Source organism: Chiloscyllium plagiosum, unplaced genomic scaffold (assembly GCF_037043375.1).
Source record: "Chiloscyllium plagiosum isolate Xiang-an unplaced genomic scaffold, Cpla_swu_hap1 HiC_scaffold_8, whole genome shotgun sequence".
NCBI classification, from domain to species: domain Eukaryota; kingdom Metazoa; phylum Chordata; class Chondrichthyes; order Orectolobiformes; family Hemiscylliidae; genus Chiloscyllium; species Chiloscyllium plagiosum.
The window spans coordinates 87,117,872-87,141,879 of NW_028270146.1; the positions used below are offsets into that span (position 1 = coordinate 87,117,872).

Consider the following 24,008-nt stretch of genomic DNA (forward strand, 5'->3'; position numbering starts at 1 on the left):
AATCAGTCCTTGCCTTTCCAAATACATGTACATCCTGTCCCTCAGGATTCCCTCCACAACTTATCCACCTCTGATGTCAGACTCACCAGTCTATAGTTCCCTGGTTTTTCCTTATCATCTTTCTTAACTAGTGGCACCATGTTAGTCAACCTCCAGTCTTCCAGCATCTCACCTGTGGCTATTGATGATCCAAGAATCTCAGCAATGGGCCCCACTTCCCTAGCTTCTCACAGAGTTCCAGGGTACACCTGATCAGGTCCTGAGGATTTATCCACCTTTATGCATTTTAAGACATCCAGCACCTCCTTTTCTGCAATATGGCCAATTTTAAGATTTCACTATTTATTTCCTGATGTTCTATATCTTTCCTATCCTTCTTCATTGTAAAGACTGATGCAAAATATGCGTTTAGCATATCCCCATCTCCTGCAGTCCCACGCATAGGCGGCCCTACTGAGCTTTAAGGGGCCCTATTCTCTCCCTAGTTACTCTTTTGACCTTAAGTTATTTACAAAATCCCATTGGATTCTATTTAACCCTTTTTGACCTCCTGATTTCCCTCTTAAATATACTCCTACTACCTTTATACTCTTCTAAGTCTAAATCTTTCACTTATAAAATGCTGAAAGTCATCATAGAATAATCAATTATTCCAACATCAGCAAAATGTAACGAATACTATTAAAGGCCTCACTTTCTTATCAGTGATTTAATTGGCTGGCTATGTCTTTTGAGGGAAGTCTGATCAATTTGGGCCTATACTCATTGGAGTCAAAAAGAATGAGATGTGATCTTACTTGAAGCATCTAAGAGTCTGATGGGGTTATACTGGGTGGATGTTGAAAGGATGTTTCCTTACCTGGAGTAATTTGAACGAGGGGGCACAATTTAAAAATGTGGAGCTTTAATTTGTCTCAAATAAACAGTGAAGGTTGGTTTATTGAATATATTCAGTAAGGCTGAATTGATAGATATTTCATTGGCAAGATATAAAGGTTCCAGTGTTGGACTGGGGTTGACAAGGTCAGAAGTCATATGACACCTGATGAAGGAGCAGTGCTCCAAAAGCTGGTGATTTCAAATAAACCTGTTGAACTATAACCTGGGGTTGTGTGAGTTCTGACATTGGCAAGGAAGTCAATGGTTATAGAGATCAGACAGGAAAGTAGATTTAAGACTGCAATCAAATCTGCCAATGAATGGCAGTCTTCATGGGTCAAATGACCTATTTGTCCTGCGGTGCCTTATGCTATTGTATGAAGTAATAGTGCAGTGTCTTGATGTATTAACAAGCCAAAATCATAAAATCTAGAACATAGATTCATGTTCCTAGTTCCCAGGCAGAAAGGTCATGATTTTACCACCGTCCTCTAAGATAGTTGCCAGTAGGAAAGCATGGAAGGTGAGAGGGAGGATTGAAGGTTGAATTGCCTTTGATTACATTTAACATTCGAAGCTTTGACTGGATCAAAGCTTCACACCAGATGAATATCTGATATAGATGAAGATTCAGCATGGGCCTGGCATGTGTCGGAATTTCTGCATCCAGGTGCCACTCCTCCTCTCAGATATGAGGAGTAACTCAAACTGTTCATTGCCATACAACACTGCGGCGTGTCCAACTCTGGTTCTCAGCTTTAATCTTCGTATTCACTGAAACAGTCACATTTCTGCTCTTTGGCAGAAATACTGAGGGAAATACTGAGAAGGTTGCGATCAAAAGTTAATCCTGATCTTAACCACAACTTTAACTTAATTTGAAGCCCATGTGCTTTACTCAGCCAAGGATAATATGATGAACTCGAAAGCAGAACGCGTTCATCCAGCTGCAGGATTAAATTTTAAATATATTATTAGATTCTATATTTTTTTCTTTGTAGCCACTTTGTTTTGCAGAGATGGACCAGGATAAATATAAAAGTGCAATTAAATAATCTACAATTGTCTTGGAATACACAGAACAGCAGCATGATATCTGTGATATCAGTTTCTCTTCAGTCGCTGTAAAAACAGTGGAGGAGGTCATAGAGTCATAGAGATGTACAGCATGGAAACAGACCCTTCAGTCCAACTTGTCCATGCCGCCCAATTATCCCAACCTAATCTAATCCCACCTGCCTGCACCCGGCCCATATCCCTCCAAACCCTTCCTATTCATAAACCCATCCAGATGCCTTTTTAATGTTGCAATTGTACCAGCCTCCACCACATCCTCTGGCAGCTCATTCCATACACTTACCATCCTCTGCGTGAAAAAGTTGCCCCTCTCACCCTAAACCTATGCCCTCTAGTTCTGGACTCCCCCACCCCAGGGAAAAGACTTTGTCTATTTATCCTATCCATGCCCCTCATGATTTTATAAACCTCTATAAGGTCACCCCTCAGCCTCCAATGTTCCAGGGAAAACAACCCCGGCCTGTTCAACCTCTCCCTCTAGCTCAAACCCTCCAAACCTGGCAACATCCTTGTAAATGTTTTCTGAACCCTTTCAGGTTTCACAACATTTTTCCGACAGGAAGGAGACCAGAATTGTACGCAATATTCCAACAGTGGCCTAACCAATGTCCTGTACAGCTGCAACATGATCTCCCAACTCCTGTACTTGGTGCTCTGACCAATAAGGTTGCATCCACAGATCACACTACAGCTGTAAGTAATGAAAGAGATGTTTGTTTTACAGAGGACTCTGGTCGGAAGCTGTCAATCGAAGAAGAGGAGGCAAAACGGATTGCAGAAATGGGAAAACCCATTCTGGGGGAGCATCCAAAATTGGAGGTCATCATTGAAGAATCCTATGAATTCAAGGTACAAAAATCTTCTTTTTCCATTTTAGGCTGTGATAGGGCATGTGATAATTTATCATAACAGAAATAAGAGATTAATCATGAGTATTAAGAGATTTTGGAGATACCGGGGAAATGATATGGAGGTCATGCCATGGTCTAGGTAAATGGTGGGGCAGGCTTGAAGAGGCAATCTGTCAACTCCAGTTCCCAGTCCCGATGTTCCTATTGACTTTGAACAAAAGATTATTTATATTAAGCTCTTGTCTCATAAATTCAGGTGAATAAGGCCAATTATTTCACATTCCGGTATCAGAATAAATGGGTTAGTTGGAAAAAAGTGTATTATTAATGGCAAAGATAACCGGGGGATGTGCTAAATATTGGTAGAGCACACATACAGTTAATCCCGAGAATCTCAGAGAACGCTGTGTTGACCCTTTTATTGTTGCAGTTCCCCTTGCTTTGATGGTGGTCCTAGACTTACAGACTTTCACAAGTTTGGAGCAGAATTTTCACTCACCTACTATCTGCAATATTTGAATATATTCAGTGGGTGCCTGGCAGGATTATTGCTCCTATCAGGACACTACCTTGGGAAAGTAGGGAAAATCAATACTGGCGTTTTCGGAAGTGGTGAACTTGACTGCACTCTCAGCTAAAATGTAAATCTCTCCTGTTCATGCAATACCAAGAATGCATGGTGTCCCAAAAGAACTCTGAGAACTCTCAGAGAACTCTCTTTATAGTGGTGGGTAATATATTATTCAACATGTTCCTTCCATCTCAATTGAATAAAGGTGCTGTGTTTGAGAAAACACATCAGATAGCTGACATTGGTTCCAATAGGAAGACCCTGAGGTGGTGTCAGAATGTAAGAGCCAATGGAATATCTGTTTGCACAATTTCCCCACCCTCACTTTGTTCTCTACCCCTCCTCCGAAAACCTTAAACTGCTGGAATTATGTTGAGCAGCCAGACCTTTTTCTGAAGAAAGCTCCACCCTCACTTCCTGCTGCTGTCCTCAGAGTTCTATCTGGTAATGTACATCACTCTGAGATATCTCTCCAATTCAGTCATGAAGAAATCCATGCTACAAATGCTCACGTGAAGGACTGATGCAAATACAATGAGTTGGATGGTCTTCTTCTTTTCACTTTAACGACTCTGTGATACTGACATCTGTTAATCTCTCTGAGTAAACTATTTAAAATCACCTGGGCAAAAGTGAGGACTGCATATGCTGGAAACCAGAGTCTAGATTAGAGTGGTGCTGAAAAAGCACAGCAGGTCAGGCAGCATCCGAAGAGCAGGAAAATTGACATTTCAGGCAATAGCCCTTCATCAGGAATAGAGGCAGGGAGCCTCCAGGTTGGAGAGATAAATGGGTGTGGGGTGGGCTGGGGCGAAAGTAGCAAAGAGTACAATAGGTAGATGGAGGTGGGGATGAAGGTGATAGGTCAGAGAGGAGGGGGGAGCAGAGAGGTGGGAAGGGAGATTGACAGGTATAACAGGTCATGAGGATGGTGCTGAGCTGGAAGTTAGGAACTGGGGTAAGGTGGGGGGAAGGGAAATGAGGAAACTGGTGAAGTCCACATTGATGCCCTGGGGTTGAAGGGTTCCGAGGCGGAAGATGAGGCATTCTTCTTCCAGGCGTCATGTGGTAAGGGAGTGGCGATGGAGGAGGTCCAGGACCTGCATGTCCTTGGCAGAGTAGGAGGGGGGAGTTGAAATGTTAGGCCACGGGGTGGAGGGGTTGATTGGTGCGGGTGTCCCGGAGATGTTCCCTAAAGCACTCTGCGAGGAGGCGTTTAGCCTCCCCAATGTAGAAGAGACCGCATTGGGAGCAACGGACACAAGACATTACATTGGTGGATGTGCAGGTGAAATTTTGATGGATGTGGAAGGCTCCTTTGGGGCCTTGGATGGAGGTGAGGGAGGAGGTGTGGGCGCAGGTTTTGCAATTCCTGCGGTGGCAGGGGAGGGTGCCAGGACAGGTGGGTGGGTTGTTGGGGGGCGTGGACCTGACCAGGTAGTCACGGAGGGAGCGGTTTTTGTGGAAAGCGGAAAGAGGTGGGGAGGGAAAATATCTCTGGTGGAGAGAGCACAAGGTGGCACCGATGTAGCGGAGGAAGAGGTGGGAAATGGTGCTGGTGTAGCTACGGAAGATGGACTGTTCTACATAGCCAGTAAAGAGACAGGCATAGCTGGGGCCCATGCAGGATGTGGGAGGATTCAAAGGAGAAATTAAGGGTGAGGACCAGTTCAGCCAAACGGATGAGAGTGTCAGTGAAAGGTTACTGTTGGGGATGTCGGGAGAGGATGAAACGGGGGGCTTGGAGGCCCTGGTCATGGCGGATGGAGGTATAGAGGCATTGGATGGCCATGGTGAAGATGAGGCATTGGGGGCCGGGGAAACAGAAGTCTTGGAGGAGGTTGAGGGCATGGGTGGTGTCTCGAACATATGTGGGGAGTCCCTGGACCGGGGGGATAGGACAGTGTCGAGGTAGGTAGAAATGAGTTCGGTGGGGCAGGATTAGGCTGAGACAATGGGTCGTCTGGTGTGGTCAGGCTTGTGGATCTTGGGAAGGAGGTAAAACCGGGCAGTGTGGGGTTCCCGGACTATGAAGTTGGAAGCTGTAGATGGGAGATCTCCTGAGGTGATGAGGTTCTGTATGATCTGGGAGATGATGGTTTGGTGATAGGGGGTGGGGTCATGGTTGAGGGGTCGGTAGGAGGAGGTGTCTTCGAGTTGGCATCTGGCTTCGGCGGTGTCGAGATCAATGCGCCAAACTACCACTGCACCCCCTTTGTCTCCTGGCTTGATGGTGAGATTGGGAATGGAGCAAAGGGAGTGGAGGGCTGCGCGTTGTGAGGGTGAGAGGTTGAAGTGGGGGAGGGGGGGTGGACAGATTGAGGCAGTTGATGTCCCGGCGACAGTTGGAAATGAAGAGATCGAGGGCAGGTAATAGGCCAGCACGGGGTGTCCAGGTGGATGGAATGTGTTGGAGGCGGGTGAAGGGGTCCTCGGAAGGTGGGCGGGAGTCCTGATGAAGGGCTTTTGCCTGAAATGTTGATTTTCCTGCTCCTCGGATGCTGCCTGACCTGCTGTGCTTTTCCAACACCACTCTAATCTAGACTCTATTTAAAAACCCCTTCTCCTCAATGCTAACTTGTGTTTCATACCCAAGACCTTTCATATTCCCCTGCAATGCACATTTGTGGAGTCTTTCTATTTAAATAATTGTCTGCTATTTGTTTCTTCCTATCAAAGTATATAATATCACACTTTCCTACATTACACTCCATCTGCAAGTGTTTTGCCCACACACTCAATCTATCTATATCCCTTGTCCTTTACTTATCTCAATGTGCCTTACATCTATTTTTGTAACAACAGCAAATTTGGATACTCTACTCCCTATTAATAGACATGATCAATAATTGTGGCTCTAGGACTGATCCTTTTGATAGACCAATAGTTGCATTTCCAATCTGAAAAAAGACCCATTAATCTTGATTCTCTGTCTTTTGTGTGTTAAATAATTCTGAATTCATGCTATTATGCTGAATAGGCTGGGGCTGTTTTCCCTGGAGCATCTGAGGCTGAGGGGTGACCTTATAGAGGTTTATAAAATCATGAGGGGCATGGATAGGGTAAATAGACAAAGTCTTTTCCCTGGGGTGGGGTGTCCCGAACTGATGGGCATAGATTCAGGGTGAAAGAAGAAAGATATAGAAGGGACATAAGGGGCAACATTTTCACACAGAGGCTGGTGTATTTATGGAATGAGCTGCCAGAGGAAATGGTGGAGGCTGGTACAATTGAAACACTTAAAAGGCACCTGGATGGGTATATGAATAGGAAGGGTTTGGAGGGATATGGGCCAAGTGCTGGCAAATGGGACTAGATTAACTTAGGATATCTGGGCAGCATGGACATGTTGGACAGAAGATTCTGTTTCTGCGCTGTATATCTCTATGACCCTATGACTCTATTATTTCTGATACCATATTGTGCAACAATCTTTTATGTGGCACCTGATCAAATGCCTTATTTCCAAATGTCCTGCTAATTCTTCCTTTAATAATAAACTCAAGTTTTTTTTTCCCAATGACAGACATTGGCCTAACTTATCTAAAATTTTCTGCTTTCTGTCTCCTTCCCATCCTGAATAGGGGCATCAGAGAGTTTTGGAATATTTTGACCAATGCCTCTATTTTCACTGCTTTAAGGGTGGAATGTCCTCTCACTGAGAGAAATAAGTATATCTCTCCACCAACTTAGCTTTCCTGGAGCATGTGAAGGCTTGTTCCACTTGGGTTACCATCCAGGACCAGTTGGGGGACCTGTTGGGTGACCAGTCTGCAAAGCAGTCCAGTACCTCTACAGTTGAAACTCCTCCTTCCCCTTATTCAAAGACCTGACCTCATCCCACCAATCCTCTCGCTTTCCTAGTTCTGAGTCCCTGTCTCTCACATTTCTGACCAACTTCTCCCTGCAGCTGTTAATCTCCTCGCTTTTAAAACTATTCCTATCGTTCCCCCTCCCTGTTAGAACTCAATCTTCATCATTGCCCAAACTCTAACCTTGAACATAGTGTCATCAACCCCATCTCTTCTGCAACTCTTGTTTGAATTCAACACCTCCCCCCACACCAAAATGGCTTGAACCAATGATGAGTGATCCTTTCTGTGATTGTGACCATGGATCATTGTCTGTTTTTGTCCTCCTCAAACCCTGTGCGAACCTTCCACGCTCAAGAGCATTATGTTCCTCTGATGCTGTCCAGCTCTGTTCAATGGTTCTTATTTAATTCATGGCACTTCCATTGTAGTCAGAAATTCACCGCTAATAGAACGAGCACCAGGCAAGTTTGACGGTGTATGGAGTTACTCAAACCAAGCCCCATCCACTTACTAATCTCTATTTTTTCCAGGTCTTGAAATGCATCAGTTTGAACATTTTCGTGCTTGTTTTCAAATCCTCCCATTTATTCATCTTTCCTTCCCTCTGTAACTTTACAGTAATCCAAATGTTAATTTATAGCTTCTCCACACTTTTCATTGTTGCACTCTTGGTAGCTGTGCTATCAAGTATCAGACTCTTAAAGTTGGGAGTTCCCCCTATAAACCTCTCCAACTGTCTTCCCCTTGAAACTGACCTCTTTAATTGTTGAGGAGATGTTGACAGAATGGTAATATCACTAGCTTAGTAACTGAGAGCCTTAAGCAAATGCTGGGAGGATGTGGGTTCAAATTCCATTATGCTAAAATTGTGAATTCAATAAAAATCTGAAAGTTAAAGCTTGTCTAATGGCAACCCTATTGAGTGGCATAAGGGGAAACTCTAGAGCCACGTGCAGACTAGGTAAGGCCAGCAATTTCCTTCCCTAAAGGACAGTAGTGAACCAGATATTTTTTGTTAAATGTTAGGGGAATGGAAAATTTGCACCTCCGCTCTGTGACCCTGAGTGTTGTCTCAGAATCAAGATTGGAGTCAAGCACATCTGCTCGTGTTGTTTTTATCGCTGTCTGTATCCTGTTAAATATATATTAGAATGTAGAATTCTGGCTGCCAACTCATCTAATTATATAATCAGCAGCAATGACTATTTAAAGAGAAATAATAATACTGCATTTAATCATCAGCCTGATTTCTAAAAGTGAACTTCTCTATTTAAAGCAGAGTCTGCTATCAACAATTAACTTGTCACATAACGTAAAATGTTCGTTAAAAACCAACACAAACACCAATATTGAGAAAATCACTACATAGCCATGAATCACCTGTGTGGTTAGATGTTTTGAGAGGCAGAAACAAGTTAACAGTAATGTTTCTTTACACATTTGCCAGTAACTTGTTTTTGCTATTCGGGTTTCCATAGATACTAGAGTAATCATCAGTGTCCTGTAAACGGCGACCTTCAATCTTAAGCCAAAAATCATTCATTTTTCATTTACCTTCTGTATAGGTCAACCCCCAACATTTGACCAAAATAATTCAAACTCTTTGTACTTAACATTCAGTTGGCAACTGAAATCATTCTCATCCTACTTGGTATAATCACAGAATAGCACATCATTGCATGTGGCTGTGTCTACACACAGTAACATTTAATGTCAAGTCTACCATCTCATTGGTGCACACTGTCCTGCCAATCCTGGTTTCCAATATGACAAAGTGCTGTCAATAAGGAATGATTCATACACAGAGCGAATAGTTGTGCAGCAGTGAGAGAATCCAACAATGAGCAAAGTTGGAGAGAAAACAATGTAAATGAAAACAATTGGTCTTGTAAAGTATAGATTCACTATTTTGCTGTTGTGTACAGGACATAACTTCTGCTAATGGCAATATTCAAAACAAAAATATGCTCCCCTAACAGCCATTCCCAAAATGAGCAGTCATCCATCTCTAAGACTAAGGATGGATGGATGGATGAAGGTGACTTGAAACTATGACTGAGGAAAGCTTGGAGTTTCTGATTAGGAGGGTTATGACCTGGATGAGGGCTTAGAAGGGCGGGTTAGTAAATTTGCGGATGACACTAAGATCGGTGGAGTTGTGGATAGTGACGAAGGATGTAGTAGGTTGCAGAGAGACATGGGTAGGATGCAGAGCTGGGCTGAGAGGTGGCAAATGGAGTTTAATGTGGACAAGTGTGAGGTGATACACTTTGGCCGGAGTAATCAGAATGCAAAGTACTGGGCTAATGGTAGGATTCTTGGGAGTGCGGATGAGCAGAGAGATCTCGGTGCCCATGTACACAGATCCCTGAAAGTTGCCACCCAGATTGACAGGGTTGTTAAGAAGGCATATAGTGTTTTGGCCTTTATTAATAGAGGGATTGAGTTCCGGAATCAGGAGGTTATGCTGCAGCTGTACAAAGCTCTGGTACGGCCACACTTGGAGTATTGTGTACAGTTCTGGTCACCGCATTATAAGAAGGATGTGGAAGCTTTGGAAAGGGTGCAGAGGAGATTTACTAGGATGTTGCCTGGTATGGAAGGAATGTCTTTCGAGGAAAGGCTGAGGGCCTTGAGGCTGTTCTTGTTAGAGGGAAGAAGGTTGAGAGGTGACTTAATAGAGACATGCAAGATAATCAGAGGGTTAGATAGGGTGGACAGGGACAGCCTTTTTCTAAGTATGGGGATGGCAAACACGAGGGGACACAACTTTAAAGTGAAGGGAGATAGGTATAAGACAGATGTCAGAGGTAGTTTCTTTACTCAGAGAGTAGTAAGGGTATGGAATGCTCTGCCTGCAATGGTAGTAGATTCGCCAAGTTTAAGTGCATTTAAGTTGTCATTGGACAGGCAAATGGATGTACATGGAATAGTGTAGGTGGGATGGGCTTCAGATTAGTATGACAGGGAGGTGCAACATCGAGGGCCGAAGGGCCTGTACTGCGCTGTAATGTTCTTTGTTCTATGTAATGAGACCGAAAAGTTCCGTGGCACGCTCAATCGGCTCCTTCTCCATGGTGTTACTCATACAATAATAGACAACACGTGGCACAGAAAAATGCCATTTGGCCCATTGTGTCTACAGCATTAAATAAAACAAGTCACCTAGTCACTTTCCAGCATTTAGCCCATAGCCTTGTGGGTTATCAAATTGGGGTGCATTTCCAGGCTGCTAATTGAAGGATTCTACCTCTAGCATCCTTTCAGACAGTGAGTTTCACCCCTCTACCACCTCCTCATCTCCCCTCCAGTTTTTCTCCCCAAACACTATGACTCCATGCCCCCTAGTCACTGACCCCTCTTCTGAAGTAAATCGTCCCTCCCACCTGCCTTATCCGGGGCCCCTCAATTTCATGTATCTCACTCAAATCTGAGGGCATTGCAAGGCCAACAACTCCAGTCTGCCCAATCTTTCTTCACAGTCGGATTTTTTCCAGTCTTGTCAACATCATTGTAAATCTCTTCTCTACCATGGTTCCATCTTTTCCGCGGTGAGGTAGGAAGTACTGCACTCTCTACTCACGTTTTGACCTAACTAAAGATTTATGTCGGAGAAAGTGAGGAGTGGAGATCATTGTCGAAGAATGTGGTGCTGGAAAAGCACAGCCGATCAGGCAGCGTCCTGCTCTCCTGCTCCTTGGATGCTGCCTGACAAGCTGTGCTTCTCCAGCACCACACTCTTAGACTGATGATTTATGTCGGTTCATAAAGGAATAAATACCATATGTCATCCTAACCACCTTATTGACCTGTACTGTGCCTTCAAGGATCCATAGACGTTCAGCTCAAGGTTGAAACTTTATTGCTGGAACAGCACAGCAGGTCAGGCAGCATCCAGGGAACAGGAGATTCGACGTTTCGGGCACAGGCCCTTCTTCAGCTCAAGGTCCCTCACTTCCTCTCTATTCCACAGTATTCCTTCATTGACCGTGTATTGTTCGACTTTGTTTGCATCCCTGTGCCACCCCCCCACACTTCTTGCTGAACATAGATCACAGTGATGGCTCAGAGAATCTGATGGCCTAACCAGCCTTGTGTCTGTAAACAAGCTCGTCCAGAAGCACAGGATGCTGGAGCGTTGGAGGCTGAGGGTGATCTTGTAGAGGTTTATAAAATCATGAGGATAAATAAACAAAGTCTTTTCTCTGGGGTGGATGTGTCCAGAACTAGACAGCATAGGTTTAGGGTGAGAGGGGAAAGATACAAAAGAGACCTAAGGGGCAACTTTTTCACGCAGAGGGTGATACTTGTATGGAATGAGCTGCCCGAGGAAGTGGTGGAGGCTGTTACAATTTAAAAGGCATCTGGATGGGTATATGAATAGGAAGGGTTTACCGGGATATGGGCCAAGTGTGGGCAGGTGGAACTAGATTGGGTTGGGATAACTGGTCAGCGCGGACGAGTTAGACCAAAGGATTTGTTTCCATCCTGTACATCTCTGTGACTCTGTGATTGGACGAGAAGACACTTTCCCAAGGCAGGCAGCACCCAGGCTCTCTCATTAGCAGTCCTGGGTGAATGGGCTGTGGAGGCCTGAAACAAAATCCGAGCAGAGCTTATCATCAAATTATTCAAGAAACTTAAGACCATAAGACATAGGAGTGGAAGTAAGGCCATTTGGCCCATCGCATCCACTCCACCATTTACTCATGGCTGATGGGCATTTCAACTCGACTTACCCGCACTCTTCCCATATCCCTTAATTCTTTATGAGATCAAGAATTTATCAATCTCTGACTTGAAGACATTTAATGTCCTGGCCTCCACTGCACTCCGTGGCAATGAATTTTACAGGCCTACCCTCTGTGGTTGAAGAAATGTCTCCTCATTTCCATTCTAAATTGTGGGCTATCCAAGGTACTTGATGGCACAGGGGATGATTCTTTGCGGAATGATACGGCTAATGACAAAGTAAATGCTGCATCAATTCAAGCTGCAGATTGGAGCAAGTTATCTGAATCTGGAGTCATGGAGGAGAGTGACTTTTTAATGCATATTCAATGCCTGCTCCACTGTGCTGTTAAGTGCTATTCGTTTATGCACTGTCGAAAAGGAACTGAATGAATTTGTTAAATGGCTTCCGTTTTTGGATAAATCTGATAAACTTAATGAATCCAGTATAAGAAAATAATGTCTGATCATGAAGGTTATCTATTACAAAGAAACCTTTAGTAATAAAAAATGCTTTTGGTGTCTCTTACACAATTCTTGAGCGTGTGTTGGCAGGAACAGTGTCTGACATTGCAGAGGCTGGGTTCCAACCTCTCCAAAACGTTAGTTATGTAAAAGTCCACCTCTTCTTAATGAAAGATTTAGTCTTGGAAGTGTGGCTTTTACATGAGTGCATTTAACATTGTAATGTTGTCCTTGCAGCCACCATAGCAACAGCTGTATTCTACATCTTCAGGCAGCAGGAATAATAGAGTAATGGATTGTAATTGACTTTGTGTTAACATGATCAAAAACGAGTAGTCTGCATTCTCTAATGGGTAGGCACTGTTCAAGCCAGTCAGAATCACATGAATCTAACAACCACTATAGCTGTTGTTTTGGCCCTAATTCCTGTGGTGTCTGTTTAACCGCAAAGAGTGTTTCTCTTGCCCACCCTGAGTGCCAACTCGGATTGGTACAAAGGTGGGTGCCCCAAAAATAATGGCAACATTGTGTGAGCCAGTGTTTTGCCCACTTCCCCAATTCCTACATGGGCGCAGGGAGAATGTGCAATCTCACCTGCATTCCTGCTCAGGCCGTTGACAATGGTCAGGGTCTTATGAAAAACGTGTGCAACCAAGGTTTTAAATTTGGTGGAGGAGCTGTCCATCTCGTTTAACTGAGGGCAGGTATGAACCAAGTTGGAAACTGCCTCTCCCTCATAGCATCCAAGATTGGATTGAGGTCGACACTGAGGAAGTGGGGCTGCTCCTGTGCCCTGGGTGCCAAACCTCTGTGTCTGCCTGTGACAGCTCGCTCACCATCTCCGGCTGATGAGGGGGTCAGTGCAAAATGCAGATCTATCCCTCGGGAGGACCAGCATCCTCGGCAAAGGGGAATGCAAGCAAGTCCTGCAATTTGTCGGACCAGGCTGTGCTCTCATTGGACAGGAAGCTCACCTCCACATGAATGTAGGGGCTCACCCGTCGGGTAAACCTGTAGTTGGTCTCCCCTTCCCCTGTAAACAGTGGTTTACTGACCTGGTAACAGACTCAGCTCCAGTTCACCACCACGTCCAGGTCTGACCTGTCTGTGAAAGCACTCTGCCCAACCTAGAATGCACGCCTTCATTACCCAAGTTGCTGCCATTGTGAGTAATATGGAAGAACAAACTCAAGTCTGCTGTTCTTCTGAGATTTCTTTCCTGCGCTCCTATCCCTGAATGCACTGCCCTCGCATGGTGCTAAGCCTCAGAGAACAGGGAGGTCCCCAGGCGAATATGACAGGTGGTGATGGAAGAACTGCTCTCAATTCAGATGTCCTGAGTGGCCAAAAAAAAAAATCAGACTAGTACTGGAAAAGTACTGCAGGTCAGGCAGCATCCAAGGAGCAGGTGAATCAACGTTTCGGCAAAAGCCCTTCATCAGGAACTCTAATCTTGACTCTAATCTCCGGCATCTGCAGTACTCACTTTCACCTGAAAAAAAATCAGATCTCTTGAACCCTATCCTGTAATCCTTAATTGGAGGCTACATGCACTGATCTCGGATGAGCAGTGATGTAGCTCCCACTGCTATATTTGACACTAGGTCAGGGTGCAGCAACTTAAAAGTATTCCATCTGTTTGATACAGTTGGGGTGCTGACTGAACCTGTGTAACCGCTCTCCTTAGCGTTGGGAAGGAATGCAAAGAAGCATGATCTTTGTCAAAGATTTTCTTCTCGTACAGCGAGGAGAATGGCCTCTTTAAATGACGAGACTGTTGTCCCTTTGTGGCCAATAAAATCCGGCCCATGTAGGCTGCACAGCTTGCCAACTTCGGTTGCTGTGGGTATCAGTAACAATAATGAAGTCTCATTAAGCCTCATTGTAATTTCCATTCATATTGAAATCCGCAGAAGCCGTAATGACACTGACACCCCCTCCTATGTTTCAAATCCAGCTCAGGGCTTCACTGCATATCCTGTCAGCAGTGCAGCTTCCAGCAGGCAGTGAGATAAAGGAAGGGGCGAACATTGAGGAGCAGTGCACCTTAATCCTGTAGCCGGGATGCTAGCATCTCATTGTTAACACTCGGCTAATTAAAAAAAACAGGGTTTACATTGTTTAAAGTGTAGTGTCACTCCAGCTGGCTCACTGAAGCCGGAGAGAGTGCTGAACTAACTGCCGTTGTCTGTTCTCGCTCAATCCTGCTCTATTTCCTTAGGCAGTAACAGGGGCGAAAGTATTAAGCTTGTGAGTTAGGAGAATAAGAATAGTAACGCTTGTTCTTAAAAATAGCACGCTCTTATTGTGTCATTTGAAAAGCAAAACAAACAGAAGAGTAGGCAGACTGGTGCTTTAATTGGTGACAGAATAACCACAGCAATTAAACCTGCTCACAGGGATTGGTGCACCATTTAGAAAAAAGACAATGTCAAGTGTTCCTTCAAAGTAACAACCATGAGTGACAATTCTCTCCTCCAAGATTGTCGCACCAGTAAGGAGGTACACTTGTGAAGTTTGCCGAGAATCCACTTGACTGACAGCTTCACCTGTTCACCAGCGTGGCTGCAGTTCAGGCATTCACATGTGAGTGCACTGGAGCATCCGCACAGCTACAGAGTGGAATCTGTTTCGCCGCTGGGTAAGGGAAATGAGGGAGATCGAGAATGAAACGAGAGACTGCCTGTGAAACATATGGGACCTGAAAGAGGCAGCGAAACAGAAATAGTTGTGGATCACAGCGGGATTTATTTCTCCCTGTTTACTGTTGAACAACATAGAAACAAAACACAGAATGGGTTCATGCAGTCTATTGAGAGGCGAATCTGTTCAGCTTTAGTTGCTGATTGGTTGACACTTTGGGCAGCCTAACAGAGGAAGGATATAGGAAAATGGGATCCATGTTGATTGCTTAATTTGAATGGCACCAGAGCTTATCGTAATGAAGGCCTGCATTTTAGACTTCTGCACCTGACCAGTGCATCTGAAGGCAGAAGGGCGCATTCCAGCAATCCTGCCCCTGCCAGCCAATAGGCCAACCGATGCTGTTAAGTAGGGAATTAGTTCCCCTTTGAGAGCCCCAAGTTGAGGTTTCAGTGCCAACCATCTAGCATTGCAAGCTTCCCTGTGTGAGTTGCTGCAGAAGATTCTCCTCATTAAACAACCACTTGGGCCTATCCCCACAGCTCCAACCACCCTTACCATCTCCATGTGACCTCTCAAGCCTCTAATTCCCATTTCTTTCACTGCCAGCTAGAGACCAGGCTTGATGCTCAACCCCATCCTATCATCCTGATCCAAAGCTGACTGCCTGTATCAGGACAGCTCTCTGACTGGTGACTCTTGATGCGATACCTTCTGCTCCTGAGCCCTGCTTCCACATTATTAATGGAAATTAATCTGGTCTTTTGAATAATGCAGCCCAGAGAGGACTCAGAAGATATGACTTGCTGCGGGGCTTAGAAGTTTGGGATACAACCTGTTTGACATAGAGTCATAGAGATGTACAGCATGGAAACAGACCCTTCAGTCCAACCCGTCCATGCCGACCAGATATCCCAACCCAATCTAGTCCCACCTGCCAGCACCCTGCCCATATCCCTCCAAACCCTTCCTATTCATATACCCATCCAAATGCGTCATAAATGTTGCAATTGTACCAGCCTCCACCACATCCTCTGGCAGCTCATTCCATACACGTACCACCCTCTGTGTGAAAACGTTGCCCCTTAGGTGTCTTTTATATCTTTCCCCTCTCACCCTAAACCTATGCCGTCTAGTTCTGGACTCCCCGACCCCAGGGAAAAGACTTTAACTATTTACCCTATCCATGCCCCTCATAGTTTTGTAAACCTCTATAAGGTCACCCCTCAGCCTCTGTCACTCCAGGGAAAACAGCCCCAGCCTATTCAGCCTCTCCCTATAGCTCAAATCCTCCAACCCTGGAAACATCCTTGTAAATCTTTTCTGAACCCTTTCAAGTTTCACAACATCTTTCCGATAGGAAGGAGACCAGAATTGCACGCAATATTCCAACAGTCCTGTAACCAATGTCCTGTACAGCCGCAACATGACCTCCCAACTCCTGTACTCAGTGCTCTAACCAATAAAGGAAAGCATACCAAGCGCCTTCTTCACTATCCTATCTACCTGCGACTCCACTTTCAAGGAGATATGAACCTGCATTCCAAGGTCTCTGTTCAGCAAACTCCTTAGGACCTTACCATTAAGTGTATAAGTCCTGCTAAGATTGGCTTTCCCAAAATGCAGTACCTCGCATTTATCTGAATTAAACTCCATCTGCCACTTCTCAGCCCATTGGAACATATGGTCAAGATCCTGTTGTAATCTGAGGTAACCCTCTTCGCTGTCCACTACACCTCCAATTTTGGTGTCATCTGCAAACTTACTAACTGTACCTCTTATGCTCACATCCAAATCATTTATATAAATGATGAAAAGTAGTGGACCCAGCACCATTCCTTGTGGCACTCCACTGGTCACAGGCCTCCAGTCTGAAAAACAACCCTCCACCACCACCCTCTGTCTTCTACCTTTGAGCCAGTTTTGTATCAAAATGGCTAGTTCTCCCTGTATTCCGTGAAATCTAATCTTGCTAATCAGTCTCCCATGGGGAACCTAGTCGAATGCCTTACTGAAGTCCATATAGATTACATCCACCACTCTGCCCTCATCAATCCTCTTTGTTACTTCCTCAAAAAACTCAATCAAGTTTGTGAGACATGATTTCCCACACACAAAGCCATGTTGACTATCCTTAATCAGGATTATGAGGTTAGAAAGAAGTAAAGACTTCTTCAAAACACCTTCTGTAATCTCAGGATGTTCCAAATGGAGTGCTTTTGCCATGGAGTTATTGTGATAATGTCGAAGGAGAGGCTCATTTAGAGAAAAACAGAACCAGGCACAGTGGGCTAAGCAATCAGTATTTGTGTTATCAGTTTTTCTGATTCCAGTTGCTGCTTTGAGAGCTGCACCTGAAAATTGTGTTATGGAGCAGGAAGAGCCAAGTTTTATTCACATCTCAACATCAATTGCAACATAGCTGATAATTAGGATGTTCAAAACACACATTGGAATTACTGAAACTTCACTTCGTATCAGTCTGTGAAGAGATGTCAACTCAAGGTAGTCTCATGCCACATGCTGCACTGCAGTGTGGTAGCAATTTATCAGTTACGCGATACATTGTTTTGTCAATGGGGAACAGAGAACATCTTCCTGTAAGGAAAAGCATTGTATGACTTCTGAGTGTATTCAAGTTTCATAAAAATAACAGAAAAAGATCGAATTAAGAGACTGATAGCTTTAGAACTGCACAGGCAGGGGGCTTAGTTGAATTACACCCAAGCAATGGAAGGTGACTCATTGCCTCAAAGTGTCAATGCTACAGTTTGTAAGTTGTGTACTAGCACGACCATTTGACATATTAGCACAACAAGCATAAATCAAGCTGTTGTTTGCTGGAACCACTAGAAGATGATAATAACATAATTAATCAGCAAGGAGCAATTCAGCAATTCAGAAGAACAACATTCAAACCACCTGCTGAATCAATGAGTGCAGAACACCCAATGAATTTTAAAGGCAAGCTGCCTTTGTATTGAGGGCAGTGATTACATTGAAGAATAGTTGTTTGGTAGCATGGAAGTTGAGTTTGGTGTAAAAATACATTTTTTTCAAAGCTATTTGTCTTGCACTCATCAGAACTATTCACATGAATATCAGTGCATTCCAACTGGAAGCTACATAAATTAATACATAGGGCTGTGGTCTTTACAAGCAACAAGAACATGTTCATACAATGTGTCTGTTTCAACACAACTAATTCAAAGCCATTCTCTGTTTGATTTCTCAAGGCAATGCCTTGAGCAAGCAGAATTGAACTGTCTGGTTTAAAATTATATCAAAGCTTGGCATTTACCTGACAGTTATCACACAATTAGTCCATTCTCCACAGCAACTGTTCTACCAATCAAAATCCACTTGCCAACCAATCAGCACTCTCTCCTCAATTGAGTAAGAATGTTTTCTCTTTACATTGGTATTTCTTGTGAGTTGTCCTGATGAGTGCAAGACAAGAACCTTCGACAAATGTGTCTTTTCTCATCAATACTGTGATGAATTTGCTTTCCTGTGATACGGTGGCTTTGATTTTCACACAAAGCAGGTTGGGTGTCTGGAGGGAGATGTATGTTGCTGGGGAACCTGATAAAGCCACTTTAACAACAGGTGTTTTAATGAACTCCATTGAGACCCAAATCAGACTGGCTATCTGGCATGTAGTTAAGTGTAGAAATTTAGTCACTTACTCCTTCAACAGGGATGACTTTATTGAATAGTTAAATTTGAGATCATATAGCCGCATAAAACATTGAGAATCAAGGGAAACTTTGATAGGGGTGGCATTGTGAGCAGGTGTTTAACTCTCACATAAAGTTAAGATGCAGGTACAGAAAATAATTAGGAAGACAATAGTTATATTGACATTTGTTGGAGGAGGAATGGAATCTAAATGTAGGGAGATTTTACTTCAGAGCTTTGGAGGGACCATAATTCGAAGGCAGTGACAGTTTTGAAAAGTGATAACATTTCTGTAGAAAGAGTAGGTCTGACTCATTCCTACACCGAAGCTTAGGCTGGGCCATTACCCATTGGATTTTACAAGAACAAGAAACAACTTTATTGAAACCTCGAAGATCCTTAGGGGAGTGGGGACGTAATGTTTCTCCTTGTGGGGGACACACTAAGACACAATTGTAAATAAGAGATCACCTGTTTAAAATATTGATGAGGCATTATTTATCTCATTAGTCGGTGGAATTCTCTTCCCTGGAAAGCAACAACATAAGGCTCATTGAATTTATCTAAGGCTGAGTTTAATAGATTTTATTAGGTAAGGGTAATGAGAGGTGAATAGAAATGTGGGACCACAGCCAGATGAAAGATGCACGTAGTTTGAAAGACCAAATATTCTACTCTTGTTCCAAGTCCTATGTTCCTATGTTGCACTGCATGCAGTCTGTTGACTCTTCAGGCCCCTTTTCCAAATATTGATTGATTCACAGAGTGAGACAGTATCCACTTACACCATTATTGATTGCCTGGCAATCATCCCCATTCACAGATAATTAGGCAAAGGTGCTCATTCATCTCAGTGTACAGACATCTTCGTCTCCAACCGAATTCCCAGACAAGGTCACTAACTGATTGCACTGACAGTCTCCTTCATCCTGTCTTGAAGCAGAACACTGGGGATGGGAAAAGTATCTTCAACTAACCATGAGCTGATACTAAGGGTAAGGGTGAAATTTTGATTGGTGGACATTCAAGTAAGCTTGATAACCGGTAAGGAGGAGACAGTTTTTATTTACAAAAACCAAGATTATTATTGAATTGCTTTGCATTTAATTGAAAGGTTAGTTACTTCCATTTCATTTCCTTGGCATCTATTTTTAAACTGCTTGGAAGTCTTAAGCAGCCTTGCTTTCCCTACTACAAAAAGTTCATTTGAACTATTTATTCACATTTACATCTGCCTTTCATTGTGTTATACTACAGAGAGAAAATGAGGCACTAATGTAACAAGTTCAAATGTTTCTAACATAACAAAACCATTTATACATTGACAGGAGGCATTTATAGTAAACTAAAAAGCTGTTTGCAAATATCATTGTACACTTTGAAAACTGCACTAATGATTAAAATTAATTTATATGAGTCAGCAAGAGACTATTGGAATTCTTCGCATTCAGTGGAAGCAATTGCTGAAGGTGACGGCTGAGCAACAACAACACTACCCAGTAATTTGGCGTTGCATTAGAGTTTATCATTTGTCACTAACATGATATACTGTATGGTACTAAGAATACTGGTAACTCATTCCCTGGGAGCCCTAGATGATGTGGCAACGATTGAGTCTTTATTAATTCCTAGCCAAGTAGAAGTTCTCACCAAGTTTTCTTTTACAAGCCTGACATCTGCTGGGACGCCAGGTTCAAATCTCTCTGAAGCAAATGTTGTACTGCTAGAGCAGCAGAGCACTTTTAATCAACGTCACTACAAAATGCATTATCTGTGACTAATAAGGGTGCACCTCTCTTTGACCCCTCTGCTGTCTTTGACACAGTCAGATATATTGCCTCAATCCTATCCTCGTGTACAGTACAATTCCCTTAGTTTCATTTTCACCTCTAACAAAAAGTATATATGATACACTATATTTGAGGACTGTAATTTAAAATAGAGGCATATGGATATGGGTCCGTTCTGTGAAGTTAAATTTTCTAACAAGTTAGAAAGTCATTTGAAACAGTGACCTATGTGCATTAATCAGAAAAAAACATTTATGACGGCAGTCATGTCTGAGAGAACCCCTGTAGTGTTAATTGATGAGGTGTTTACAACTGACTAAATATTCATTTGTTTTAGTTTTAACTTTGAAACAGAAGTTTCAATGGCTGAGTTCAGAAAAACACAGGAGTTCAATTCAAAAGAGAGAACAGTTTCTCCTTGTAGAAGACTCAAGTTTTAATTTCAGGGACCAATCACAATAACCAAAGTGTTTTAGTTGACCTTGTTGGGTAGATATTAATATAGAAAATGTTTAGGTACTAGAATTGTGAAATGTTCATGTCAGCAGACTTGGAAAGGAATTGGAAAATTGTCTCCATGGTCAGTGAAGAGAAGCTGGGAGTCAGAGTTGGTATGGAGTGAAATTTGTCTTGGATTGGGTTTCTGTAAAAGGATTCTATTTCAAACAGACTTTATTTGTGAAGACAATTCAGAGTTAACAGTTTTAGATCGGTGACCCTTCCTCAGAGGGCTCATCGGACCCGAAACGTTAACTCTGATTTCTCTCCACAAATGCTGCCAGATCTGCTGAGCTTTTCCAGCAATTTCTGTTTGTTGTTTCTGATTTATAGCATCTGCTGGGTCTTTTTTTCAGTTTTTAGTTTAAGTTTTAATTTGCTGTTTGTGTTAAAAGCTTTCTATTTTCTCTTACGCAATAAATTTATACTCAGTTGCTAAGGAGCATCTGCAGCCTCACATGAATATGTTTCAGTGACTAACCATCACGGTAATAAACTGCAAGAATTAAGCAGATGATCTATCAAGTCAAGTTTCTTTCCAGAATCTAACGTGTTCAGTATTATCATCAACTGACATAGCTATCTCATTACAGCCAGGGCACCTTCAAACTATTCTTTTCACAGCCATGTCACTACCTCCATTGCCATCAAAGAGCAAACATTTGCCTGCTCTTGCTCCTCACCTACATGTTCTCCCTTGGCAGCATCATCTACACCTGGGCTCTGCTTATATGTTCTCAACACCATCCTCCATCCCCTCTCTCAGCCACTCCAATACATCATCTTCCACCTTGGGACCCTCCAACTACACGGAATCAATGTCGATTTCACCAGTTTCCTCGTCTCCCCTCCCCCCCCCACCTTATCCCAGATCCAACCCTCCGACACGGCACCGCCCTCTTGAACTGTCCTACATGTCAATCTTCCTTCCCACCTATCCGCTCCACCCTCCACTCCAACCTATCCTATCACTATCACCCCCCGCCTTCATCTATCTATCACCTTCCCAGGTACCTTCCTCCCCTGCCCCACCCCCCTCCCATTTATCTCTCAGCACCCCCTTGGGCCCTCACCCCACATTCCTGATGAAGGGGTCATGCTCAAAACGTTGATTCTCGGATGCTGCGTGACCTGCTGTGCTTTTCCAGCACCACACATTTTGACTCTGATCTCCAGCATCTGCAGTCCTCACTTTCTCCCACTCCAATACATTACCAGACTGCTTGTCCAATACCCTGTTTGGAATGAGATACATTTTCTTCCAATAAAAACTGAAGAAAGTAATGAATCTGTTTTTATGTAGCGTCTTCAACATATGCCAAAGTGCATAACAATGAATGAAGTATGCTAAGGCTTGTCCAGTTCAGTTTCTGATGAGTGGTAACCTCCTGGATATTTATAAAAGGGGATTCAGCAATGGAAATGCCATCGAATGTCATAGGGCCATATATCTTGGCACTTGTCAATCTAAGCCTGCATGTTGTCCAGGTTTTGCTGCACTGAGATACAAATTCCTTCAGTATTCATTGGTCTTGGGAATAGTACTGAACATCATGCAATCATTAGCAAGACATCCTCACTTCTGACCTTATGAATGGAGGGAAGGTTATTGATGAAGCAGTTTGAAGTTTTGTGCCTAGGAGCTGAGATGACTGACCTCCAACAACCACAACCATCTGTCCATGTGTCCAGCATGACTCCAACTAGCAGAGAGTTTTCTTCCTGAGTATCATTGACTCCAGTTTCACTAGGGCTCCTTGATGTCACTTAGTCGAATGTGGCTTGATGTCCAGGGCAATCGCTCTCAACTCGCATCCAGTTCTTTTGTCCATATGTGTACCAAGACTGTCATGACGTCAGGAGCCAAGTGGCCCAGGCAGAATCCAGACTGGACAACAGTGAACAGGTTACTCTTTTGTAACTGCTGCTTGATAGCACGGTGACATCTTCCATCAATTTGATGATTATGGAGAATAGATTGAAGGGGCGGTAATTGGTCTAGTGGAATTTGTCTTGCTTTTTGTGTATGTGACATATTTGGCCAATTTTCCAAATTTTTTGGGTAGATGCCAGTTTTAGAGCTTTACTGGAACAGCTTGACTAGCAGAGTGATTAGTTCTGGAGGCCAGGTCTCCAGTATTATTATTATTATTTGAATTTTGTCCGGCCCCGCAGCCTTTGCAGCACCTCCACCTGTGTTTTGCGGTCACGTGGAATGAATTGAATTGGCTGAAGGCTGGCGTCTGTGAGGAGGCCAAGATGCATCTTTTGCATGGTGTTTCTGACTGAAAGTGGATGAAAATACTTCAGCCTTGTCTTTTATTCTGATGTGCTGGCCTCCCCCATTATTGAGAATGGGGATATTGTGAAATCCCCACCTCCTCCTATGCACCATCATTAATTGTCCATTCACAACTGGATGTGGTGCTACTGCAGAGTTTAGGTTTGGTTGTGGAATCGCTTAACCCAGTCTATTCCATGTAGCTTCACTGTTTTGGCACCTATGTAGTCCTCTTTGGTAACTTCACCAAGTTGACTCCTTATTTTGAGCTACACTTGATGCTGTTCCTGGCATGTCCTCCTGCACTTTCCATTGAACCAGAGTTGATCTTCCAGCGTGATGATAACGATAGAGTGAGGAATATGCCAGGCCATTGAGTAGAGATCAAGGTTAAGTGAAATTTTGCTGCTGATGTCACAGTGCCTCAGAAATACCAGGCTTTGAGTTGCTAGGTCCGTTCAAAGTTTGACCCTTTTAACATGACAATATTGCCAACCCAACCCAGTGGGAGTTCTCCAAAGTGTGAAGTCATAACTTCATTTCATTAAGGGCGTACCATAGTTACTCCTACAGATACTGTCACAGATAGATGCATCTACTGCAGGTGGACTGTGAGGATGAGATCAAATCATTTTTCCCTCTTGTTGGTTCCCTCATCAGCTACAGGTCCAGCCCCAATGTCCTTCAGGACTCAGCCAACTCAGGACTGGTAGTGAGGCTGTCCAG

General features: G+C 43.6%; 1 protein-coding gene across 6 annotated transcripts in view; it reads left to right on the forward strand.

The window, feature by feature from the left end:
* The window catches only part of slc8a3 (solute carrier family 8 member 3), a 504,604-nt gene that overhangs the window by 423,175 nt on the left and 57,421 nt on the right, over positions 1 to 24,008 (forward strand). For all 6 annotated transcript variants that reach the window (XM_043698123.2, XM_043698124.2, XM_043698121.2 and 3 more), the window contains one exon: positions 2,681 to 2,805. In XM_043698123.2, coding sequence (XP_043554058.1) covers positions 2,681 to 2,805 — 125 coding nt within the window. The remainder of the gene's footprint in view (positions 1 to 2,680; positions 2,806 to 24,008) is intronic.